Source organism: Furipterus horrens, unplaced genomic scaffold (genome assembly GCF_987537825.1).
Source record: "Furipterus horrens unplaced genomic scaffold, mFurHor1.1.pri manual_scaffold_5, whole genome shotgun sequence".
NCBI lineage: Eukaryota > Metazoa > Chordata > Mammalia > Chiroptera > Furipteridae > Furipterus > Furipterus horrens.
The window spans coordinates 75146050-75157827 of record NW_028327175.1 but is presented as its reverse complement, the minus strand read 5'-3'; the positions used below and the strand labels follow the sequence as shown (position 1 = coordinate 75157827).

The window sequence follows — 11778 nt, the reverse complement described above, 5'->3', positions numbered from 1 at the left end:
CAAAGATTAAGCCTCAGGTCTTGTTTATGAAATTAAAGCCAAAACCATCCTTCTCTCTCCTTGCTGAGAGCTTAGCATTGATGCTGCTAAGTGATGGGAGGCTTGTTTCTATAAACAAAGGATATTATAGAAAGATTCACCTAGAAATGCTGACAAAGAGTGGAAATGTCTCCATCTTACATTTGAAGGCTGGCAAGGGCCTGAAGACCACAGCACTTCATTTTAATTCATGGGACTGTGCTGATTTACCACAGTATATGCCATCAAAAGAAAGTCTTATTTATTTACAATATTTGACAGAAGTAAAAACAGTGCTGATTAAAAAATTGCTTTGAATGTTGCAATGTTTTTGAGGGCAAGTTTATTATGCTTCCATTTTAGTCTGAGTGTAGTAATCATTAAATGTATACAAAACTTTCAAGGAGAGTGAAATGATAGACACAAACCATTTTTCTCTTCAGTATCATCCTTTTGCTTCTCAGAGAACTGGGTGTGAGTTCTGTGCAATGATATTCACAGGCAGCAAACAGCTGGAGAGGGCAGGAGGGATTTTCTATCCCATAAGTTCTTCCAATAAACAAAGACCAAATAATCACTAAGGTGCTATTTATCTGGACACACGCCTGAGCACTTATTAAAAGCCCCCAAGGCACATTTACCCCTGAGTGTGACCATCTCTTCCACACACATTTATCCTGAGAGGCAACTTTCCACAGAACATATGGTAAGCTCCCTGGATACAGCTAAGATTTAGCTCAACAGAATCCTAGATTTGACTCTGTTGCGTTTTCATATGAAGCATCTCCAGAACGGTGCTTGCACACCTGTCAGCCAAGGATGAGAATTTCCTGGTAGCCGTATTAGGATAACAAAGGGGGGAAGTGGAAACAGGAGAGCTGTCCCAGAGCTCTTTCCTCAATAGTGTCCATTTGTCTTAACCACTTACACCATTCCCATCTGCCTGGTAGGGTGCGCCCACGCCGTGTTCCTGAACTAGGATCGGGGAATTCTGACAGCTCAGGAGGCTGCTACCAGTGAAGGGAGTTAAATTCTGGGCTGCCTCCTTGGAAGGGAAGGTACTTCACCAAAGGTATGCTGTTGGTTCTGTGGACTTGTGCTTTGTAGTTTCTCTGAATAATTTTTTTGTTGCCATTAAGGGTTTTTTTTTTCTATGAACTCCTGAAAAACATTTCTTAGAACCTGTTTTGTGAATCTAAACCGTAAAATAAAAAGGGTGTGTATGTCTGTAAAGGCATAACTCAGCTACGAAGACATTTTACATTTTCCTTCTCTCCTCTGATCTCCTTTATCCCCGTCTGCCACAGCTCTCAAAAACACCCTTAGAAGCTGCTGCCTCAGCACTAGGGTGTGCAACGCGAGGCATCTCATGCGTGGTTTTCTGATGCCCCAAGGAGGGAAACGACCACCTAATAATACAGGAGTGTAATCATTCATTCTTACACTGCACTTATTTCTGGCAATGAAGAAAAGAAAAATCTTAGCAGGGCCAAATAATTCCCAATATAAAATAATGTTTACAAATATAACCTTGCCTTGGCAGAGCGGAGAGCCAACTCCGGTTGGAAGGCGTCCTGCAAACATGGCATTACCAAGGCAGTTACAGCACCGAGTGAGGCAGGTCTGAGGCACAGGATAGCGGCCGTGAACGGTGCTGCTGACACAGAAAAGCTCTGAGAAACATCATGGTCTTGGTGCGGAAAAGACAGCTCTGTTCTCCCTCATATCAGAGCCTGTACTCTTTCTATTTCCAGCGGCCTGAAATGGCAGGACTGCTGCGGTGAGCTAAGGAAGCCCTTCAGAGGACTGTTTCTTGAATGGACTTGCCTTTGCCTTTTAAAAAAGTGGCACTTATTTTTAAAAGTTGATTAAAAAAAAAACCTTAGCAGACTGTTGCAGGTAACGTGGCATAAAATCATTGTTAACGTGAAGGACAATATTATTCTGCTGGAACACTGAGTCCCGAAGGCTGCGCCTGGCGCTGTCCCGTCACTATGTGATCTTCTTCTTGACGGTAGTGAGCTCTTTCTGAAGGTCACTGAATTTGGGGCGGTTTTCAGGTTTATAATCCCAACACTTCATCATAATTTTAAAGATATCCTCTGGACAGTGTTGAGGGGCTGACATCCGGTATCCTGAGGACCCATGAGAAGAACAAGAGGATTTAGAATGGAGACAAGATATAAATGCTCGTGCAGGGAGTTACGTGGTTTGTGTGTGTATAATCTTGTGTTGTAGGTGTAACTGAAACAAAAACCCTTTGTAAGGCAAACTGATTTTTTTTCTATAAGCGAGGCAGAATTCAATATTACAAAGCCATAGAATTGCTTCCTAGTTCAGAACTCATTTTTTTGTTTGTTTATTTACTGCAAAATCTGATGTGAGATACATCACATACAGATGCATATTTTATTTGCTCTAAGTATTTGCTTTTAGACGCTGTGGGAAGAGATTTTTAAAAAATCATCTGTACTACCCAGGTTTTTGGAGATGAAGGATGAGGATTTAATAAACGCAGGTTCAAAACTGAAATAAAAATGAATGAGTTATACTCCTTTACAGTCAGAGAAGAACCTTTAATTCAAAATTGCCCGGGGGTGACCCCACGGTTTGCTGGTCGGGTGCCTGTGTGTGTTTGCCTCAGGAAGTAAGATGTTTGTTGGAGGCAGGACATGGCAGGAAGGAAGCTAGAGCCATCCTCCTACACCCAGTTCTACAACCTGCCCCCCTTGAGGGACCATTTGTCAAAAGTGTGCTTTCTGTTGACAGCTGTGGACGCACAAATGCATGCTCAATGCTGCCTTCGCTTATGCACTCCCGTCTCTCCTCTGGGAACACCATGGGGTTCCTTCAGAGGTTACACACAGTTCTCAAAAACTTCCCAAAGTCCAACTACATTTCAATTTGCAGTAATGGCAATAGTGTTTATTTGTAACAGTATAAAAAACAGGAGCTTGAGGAACACTATTCTGTTTCCCTTGAAGAGACTGAATAGCATCCCTTGCAGGTGCCATGCCAGGCAGGGGGAGTGAAGAAAAGCCTGGAGCACTCTATTTTTAAAGCTAAAAAGCTTTTTATTGTGTAAGAGCCACGCGATCCACAGGGTTCAGAAACAGACTTACAAGCACCTCTTCTCTCTCTCAGTACTCAAACAGAATGTACCCCCTGCCCCAGGAAAGCCGCAGGCACACCAATGCCCTGTCCCTGGGGGCTGCATGTGACCATTACCACCCCACGTCTTTGGCTCACCTCTTTCCACCTGCTCACGTGCTTGCTGATTTGTCATTCCCGGGTACGGGCAGACCCCCAGACTGAAGGTCTCCCAGAGGAGGATGCCAAAGCTCCACACGTCACTCTCTGAACTGTATCTCCCTGGAGGGCACACAAAACCATAACCAGGTGAGAGGATAAGCAGGTGACCATTTTTGACTGTGTGTTTCTATGTCAGTTACATAGCTACATATTTACACTTACCAAAGGAACTTTAAAACTAGTGATCCTATTCTCTCCACAAGTTTTACTTTCCAGGACTAATAATATTACCAAATAAATGAACAGTTTTCAGGCTGCTAGTTTAACCAAAACAGCTTCCAAATCACTCTTTCCCCACCAAGAACAAATATTCAGCCAGCATGCAAGCTTACTTTCTCTGTGGTATCTAAATGAGATGAATGTTTTATATAAAAAAGATATACATTTGTGCACATCAATGCCTAGGAGAGTAAGTAAGTTAGATTTCTGCAATTTTGTCTTCTGCTTGCATCATTGTCATTCCACTCAAATTAAAAACAAAGCAATAAGGAAAGTTTCTTAACTTTTTTATGCAATAAGGAAAGTTTCTTAAAGTTTTTACTCATTGTTTACAGGTATTCTTACTTGCTTAAAGGTCTCATTTTCTCCACTGATAGTTTCATTTATGGAAATTTTTTCTTGTGTTTTGAATAGAGTACAAATGAACAGAGCTCGCTGAAAATAACAATTTCTTTTAAATTACATGGGGCCTTGTTTTGTAAAAATATCTTGGTGCACCTGTTTTACTAGGCTACATAAGCTAAGCTCTTACGATTTGGAAAAAAAAAAAACCTTCTAGAGAAGCACAGATAAAAGCCAACACAAAATACTTTATGGAGATGTGAAATCAAGGAGGCGAAGCAGAGAAGTTATTTCCAACTCTAAGAGGTAAGAATTTCCAAGATTTCCCCCACATATTTGTATATTTTTATACATAGGGCATAGACTATCATAACAAAATCACATTTGCAGTGGAGTTAAAGGATTCTGAAATAATTTCATTTCTACTCCCTTGTAGCTACCTGCCCTAACTCTTCCACTCCAGGATTTATAAATGCTTCTCCTCTGAAATCATTTTGTTACTTTAAGGTAGGATGGCCTTTTCACTTTCTTGAAAAAAATAAAATGAGAACCAGAGTGTGTCTACATTATGATAACTGCTCTGATACCAGAGTTTGGAGTATATTAATAATTATCACCTCCAGCTGTGTAAAGCTTCCCTCTTAGTAGATGGTAATTATGGTCATTTGCTAGGATATTTAGTAGGAAGACTGAGTTTTCTTGTCTGCATAACAACTCTTTTTTTATGTTTGGCATCCAATAATTTAATACTTTTCATGAAAGCCATTCATCGGCTATAGTTAAGACTAATTTTTAAAGATAGTAGAAAGGAATACAGAGTTAAATGTCTTCTCTTTGTAAGATAATATCTGGGCAGATATTGAAAGGCATGTTTTATATAAACTAACACTGCAGAAGTGAAAGCTTGCAACTCTATAGCCTTGGCCTCCGAAGTTGGTTTTAATGGATAATTTTAAAAATTTATTTTAAATCTATTTACATATTTATGTTATTGAGGTATAATTGATTTATATTAGTTTCAGGTATACATCATAATTTGATATTGTGATCATTTTGTAATATATACAAATAAGTATAAACATCTGTCACCATACATAGTTATGTTTTTTCTTTTAATGAGAACTTTTAAGATCTACTCTCTTAGGAACTTTTAGATAATCAATATAGTATTAACTGTAGTCACCATGCTGTATATAACATTCCCATGATATTTTATAAGTGGCAGTTCGTAGCCTTGACCCACTTGATCCATTTCTTTTTTTTTTAAGCATATATTATTAAATATGATATAAAAATGCCCCACTTTTCCCCTCTTTGCCTCCCTCTGCCTGGTACCCACCTCCCCTCCAGCAATCATGGGTTGTGCATATAAGTTCTTTGACTTCTTCCTTTCCTGTATTATTCTTAACTTCCCTCTATTTTGTACCTACCAATTATGCCTTTTAATTCCTGCACCATTTCTTCCCCTTCCCCCTCCCAGCTGATAACCCTCCAAATGATCCCCGCACCTATGATTCTGTTCCTATTCTGGTTGTTTGCTTAGTTTTTTTTTTTTTTTTTTTCTTTCTGTCTTTTAGATTCAGTTGTTGATAGTTGTGAGTTTGTTGTCATTTTAATGTTCATAGTTTTGATCTTCTTCTTTTTCTTAAATAAGTCCCTTTAACATTTCATGTAATAATGGTTTAGTGATGATAAACTCCTTTAGCTTTACCTTGTCTGGGAAATACTTCATCTGCCCTTCCATTCTAAATGATAGCTTTGCTGGATAGAGTAATCTTGGTTGTTGGTCCTTGCTTTTCATCACTTTGAATACTTATTGCCAGCCCCTTCTTGCCTGTAAAGATTCTTTTGAGAAATTAGCTGATAGTCTTATGGGAACTCCTTTGTAGGTAACTCTCTGCTTTTCTCTTGCTGCTTTTAAGACTCTCTCTCTTATCTTTAGCCTTTGCCATTTTAATTATGACCTGTCTTGGTGTGGTCCTCTTTGGGTCCAATTTGTTTGGGACTCTGTGCTTTCTGGACTTGTATGTCTATTCTTTCTCCAAATTAGGGAAGTTTTCTTTCATTATTTTTTCAAATAAGTTTTCAATTTCTTGCTCTTCTCCTTCTGGCATACCTGTGATTCAGGTGGTGGCACTTTTTCAGGTGCCCTAGATTCCTTTCCTTCTCTGTATATTTTTATTTCACTTAGTGTAACCTTTATTTCTTCCCTTACATTTCTGCTGTACTGAGTTCTCTGAACATCCTGATTACCAGTGTTTTGAACTCTGCACCTGATAGATTGGCTCAATATCTGTTTTGTTTAGTTATTTTTTTTCCCCTGGGGTTTTGTTCTGTCCTTTGATTTGGGCCATATTTCGTTGTCTCCTCAATTTAGCAGCCTCCCTGTGTTTGTTTCTGTGTATTAGGTAGAGCTGCTTTGACTCCCTTTCTTAGTGCACCTGTTAAGTTGTATGGGGCAGAAACTTAGGTATTTGCCCTTCACTGCTTTGTAACACAGTGTGGGGGAGGAGGTCAAATAGGGAACAATGGTGCTGCCTGGCTGCTGGGGGTTTGCCCAACCTTTGCCCCATTTCCAGTCACTTTATCCATTTTCTGTATGCAACTGGTGCCCTTCTAGCTGTTGTCCTGGTGGTGAATCCCAGAGTGGGTGGGTTTGCATACGTTCTAAGACCGTGTAGATCCTTTAGATGGACTCTCCTGAGAAAAGGCAGTTTCTTCTGCTGCCCCAGCCCCCACTGGTTTTTACAGCAGAAGTTATGAGGCTTTATCTTTCTGGTGCTGGAACTCCAGGCTGTGTGGTCTGGTGTGGGGCTGGGATCTCTCTCTCCCACAGTATTCCTCATGATTTCTATCTACCACACACAAATGTGGGACTACCCATTCCACCACCTCTCTGTGCCACACTGTGTCTTCTCTGCCATGACTTTGCCCTTCCTACCTGTCTGGATGAATATGGCTTTTAAAAATCCTTGGTTGCTGAACTTCCATACAGTTCAATTTTCTGACAGTTCTGGGAGTGTTTTTTGTTTTGAGGTATAGTTTTAACTCTTCTTGTGGCTGCGTGAGGAGGCGAAGTGTGTCTACTTATGCCTCCATCTTAACCAGAAGTCTTTATCCATTTCTTTCATCCCCAAAGCCCATCCATGGCCACCAATCTATTCTCTATATCCAGAAATATGGTTTTTTGTTTTGGTTTGTACTTTTTAAGATTTTACATATATAGTATTTGTTGTTATCTGTCTGATTTAGGCACTCAATGTCCATCCATGTTGTCGCAAATGACAAGATTTCATTCCTTTTAATGGATAGTGTCCTGTTGTATTTTTTTTACCACATTCTCTCTATTCATTTATGTATTGATGAACACTCAGTTTGTTTCCATATCTTAGTTATTGTAAACAATGCTACAGTGAACATGGGGGTTATTATATCTCTTCAAAATAGTGATTTTTATTTCCTTCAGATATATGCCCAGAGGTGGAATTGCTGTATTATATGGTACTTCTAGTTTAATTTTCTTAAACAAACATCCATACTGTTTTACATAGTGGCTGCGCCAGTTTACAGTTCCACCGAAAGTGCACAAGGGTTCCCTTTTCTTCATATCCTAACCAAAACTTGTTATGTCCTATCTCTTTGATAATAGTCATTCTAACAGATGTGAGGTAATATTTAACTGTGGTTTTGATTCATTTCCCTGATGATTAGAGACATTGAGCATCTTTTTATGTACCTATAAGCCATCTGTATAGTTTTTAGGAAAATGTCAATTCAGATCTTCTACCCATTTCCTTTTTTGCTATTGGATTGCATTAGTTCTTTATATATTTGGATATTAGCTCATTATCAGATACACAATTTGCAAATATTTTCTCCCATTCAGTAGGTTACCATATCATTTTGTTGATGGTTTCCTTTGCTGTACAAAAGATTTTTAACTTGAGGTATTCCTGCTTGTTTATACTTGCTTTTGTCCAAAAAATCACTGCCATGCATGATGTCAACATTACTACCTATATTTTCTTCTAGAAGTTTTATGGTTTTCTAACATTCAAGTCCTTAATTCATTTTGAGTTTATTTTTGTGTATGGTGTAAGATAGCAGTCCAGTTCCTTCCTTTCTTCCTTCCTTCTTTCTTTCTCTTTGCATCTGACTGTCTGGTTTTCCCAACGGTATTTATTGAAGAGACAGCTATTTCTCTATTGTATACAGTAGTCCCTCACTATATCATGGTTCACTTATCGCGGTCTCACTGTATGGTGGGATTTTAAAAAATATTATATTTAATTATTTATCATGGATTTTTAGCTATATTGTGGGATTTTGTGGTACTGTATACGTATGTTATTAAAATTACTTAGATTTAAGAGTGTAGAATATATGTAAGGTTCCTACTTTGCAGGGGCGGAGGGTGTCTGGAACATAATACCTGCAATAAGTGAGAGAATACTGTATTCTTGGCCCCTGTGTCATGAGTTAATTGACTATGTAAGCATGGCTTTATTTCTGGGCACTCTATTCTGTTCCACTGATCTAAGTGTCTGTTTTTATGCAACACCATACTATTTTGATTGCTATGGTTTTGTAGAATAGTTTGAAATAGGGAGTGTGATGCCTCCTGTTTTGCTCTACTTTCTTAAGATTAATTTAGCAATTTTGGGTCTTTTGGGGATCCCATACTAATTTTAGAACTGTTTTCTCTACTTCTGTGAGAAATGCCATTTGAATATTTGATAGGAATTCTGTTGAATCTGTCAATTGCTATGAGTAATATGGTAATTTTAATAATCTATGATCATCTTCAATTTCTTTCATCAATGTCATATAGTTTTCAGTGTACAGGTCTTTCAACTCCTTGGTTAAATTTATTCCTGGTATTTTATCCTTTTCTAATACAACTGTAAATGAGATTTTCTTTCTGACTGTTTCCTCCTTATATAGAAATACAACAGATTTTTGTATATTGATTTTGTATCCTAAAACTTTACTGAATTCATTGATTAGTACTAACAATTTCCTGGTGAAGTCCCCATATGCAAATAGTGACAGTTTTATTTCTTTGTCTTGCCTAACTGCCAGGGCAAGGATTTCCAGTGCTATGTTAAATAAAAGAAGTGAAAGTGGGCATCCTTCTCTTGTTCCTGATTTTAGAGAAAGAGCTTTTAGCTTTTCATCATTGAATATGATAGTAGCAGTGGGTCTGTCCAATTTGGTCTTTATATGCTGAGGTTAAGTTCCCCCTATACCACCTTATGGAGGTTTTTATGCTAAGTAGATGCTGAATTTTGTCAAAAGCTTTTTCTGCATCTGTTGAAATAATCATATGAATTTTAGTCATTTTGTTAATGTGGTGAACACCAATGATTGATTTGTGGGTACTGTACCATTTTTGCATCCCTGTATTAATCTCACTTGATCAGGGTGTATGATTCTTGTAAGGTATTATTAAGTTTGGTTTGCTAATATTTTGTTGAGGATTTCTGCTTCTATGTTTATCAGCAACACTGGCCTGTAATTTTCTTTTCTTATGACATCCTGTCAACATTTGGTTAAAATAATGCTGACCTCAAAAAAAAAAAAAAAATTGCAAGTGTTCCCTCCTCTTCTTTTGGGAAGAGTTTTAGAAAGATTGGTATTAATTCTTCTTTGATTTCACCAGTGAAGCCATCTGGTCCCTGACTTGTTTTTTTGGGAGATTTTGATTACTTGTAAAATTGAATCAGTAATGGTATATTAAGATTTTCTAATTCTTCATGTTTCAGTCTTGGTAAGTCCTATGATTCTTGGAATTACTAAGACTAAACCAGGAAGAAACAGAGAATCAGAACAGACCAATTATTAGCGATAAAAGTAAAGCAGTGATAACAAAACTCCGAACAAACAAAATCCCATGACCAGATGGCTTCACAGGTGAATTCTACCAAACGTTTAAAGAATCAGTACCTATTCAAATAATCAAAAAAAGAAGAAATGGTTCCACATTCCTTCTACACGGTCAGGCAAACCCTGATACCAAAAACCAGTAAAAGGCACTGCAAAGTAAAAGAATTATAGGCTCAAATCCCTGACGAACACAGATGCCAGAATTCCAACAAAATACTAGCAAATTGAATTCAACAGTATGTTAAAAGGATTATATACCATGATCAAGTGGGATTTATACCACGATGCAATGGTGGTTCAGCATCCACAGAATAAATGTGATTCATGATATTAACCAAGCCAAGGATAAAAATCATGTGATTTTTCTCAATAGATGCAGAAAAAGCATTTGACAAAATTCAACATCTATTTGACAAAAACACTCAACGAAGCAGGTGTAGAGGATACTTACCTCAACTTTAAATAAAGACTATATATGACAAGCCTACAGCTAATGACATACTAAATAGTGAGAAACTGAAAGCTTTTCTTCTAAGATCAGGAACGAGACGAAAATACTCATTCTCACCACTGTTATTCAATATAGTACTGAAAGTCCTAGCCACAGCATCAGACAAGAAAAAGAAATAAAAGGCATTCCAATTCAAAAGCAAGAAGTAAAACTGTCTCTATTTGCAGATGACATGATAGTATGTATAGAAAACTCTCAAGAACCAACCAAAAGTTAATAAAATTATAAAAGGATTCAAAATTAATATACAGAAGTCTGTCATGTTCCTATACACTAATAAAAATCAGAAGGAGGGATTAAGAAAACAATCTCATTTACAACTGCATAAAAAAATACCTAAGAATAAATTTAACCATACTACCCAAAGCAATCTTGAGAAGGAAGAACAAAGTTGGGAGTATCATATTCCCTAATTCAAACTGTACTACAAGGCCATAGTAATCAAAACAGTATGGTACTAGCACAAACACAGAATATATAACAAGCAGTATTAGGAGAACTAGACCATTCTCTTATACCATATACAAAAATAAACTCAAAATGGATTAAAGACTTAATTGTAAGACCTGAAACCATAAAACTCATAGAAGAAAACAAGGTAGTAAATTATCTGATATCATTTTGAGTAATGTCTTCTTGGATATGTCATCTTAAACTAGAGAAACAAAAGCAGAAATAAATAGGACTTCATCAAACTAAAAAGCTTCTGTACAATGAAGGAAACCATCAACAAAACACAAAGACAACCTACTATATGGAAAAATATATTCACAAATGATATATCAAAAAAAGGGATTGATATCTAAATTATATAAGAAACCTCATACAACTAAATAACCAAATAAATAAATAAATAATCCAATAAAAAAAAAGGGGCAGAGGAAATAAAAATGCATTTTTCTAAAGACATAATAGAAACATGAATTTGAAAAGATATATGCATCCCTATGTTCACTGCAAATTATTTACAATAATGAAGATATGCTGGCTGGTTTGGCTCAGTGGATTGAGCGTCGGCCTGCAAGCTAAGTGTCGCTGGTTCGATCTTCCAGTCAGGGCACATCAGAGAAGGAAAACTCTGACTTCAAAAAACCTCCGCTGCCTTGCGGCATACCTCTTCAGGGGAAAGGCTAAGGGAGTAAACCCCGACAGAAAATCCGGAGCCGGAGTCCCTAAGGCGGTTTGACATTGTAGTCAACACCGGCAACTCCTGCGGCGCACCTGAAGCCAAGCTGTATTGACTCAGTCTTTCCCTTGGACCCTTCAGCTGCGAAGAGAGGGGGGGTCTGCTGCATGGGCAACAGCAGACCCTCCATATCACCCTGCCCAGGCTCTGTAGCTTCAGCTTCACTGGAGAGGACACTCCAGCGTCATCGCAAGATGTCGATTCAACACGGGAGGAGACAGATACCGTGTCACTCCCGAGTCGGACTGCACAGCCATTCTCGGCGGTGCAGATAGACTCTTAAGAAGCTACACCATCGTCTCTC

At 38.0% G+C, this 11778-nt stretch overlaps 1 protein-coding gene across 1 annotated transcript in view; it reads right to left on the bottom strand.

The window, feature by feature from the left end:
- Positions 1 to 330: 330 nt before the first annotated feature.
- Positions 331 to 11778, bottom strand: part of FER (FER tyrosine kinase) — a 451604-nt gene continuing 440156 nt past the window's right edge. Inside the window, exons 18-19 of the mRNA XM_090276547.1 lie at positions 3268 to 3390; positions 331 to 2153 (exon numbers count right to left, since the gene is read on the bottom strand). Of these exons, the coding sequence (XP_090132673.1) occupies positions 2011 to 2153; positions 3268 to 3390 (266 nt within the window). The 3' untranslated portion in view covers positions 331 to 2010. The remainder of the gene's footprint in view (positions 2154 to 3267; positions 3391 to 11778) is intronic.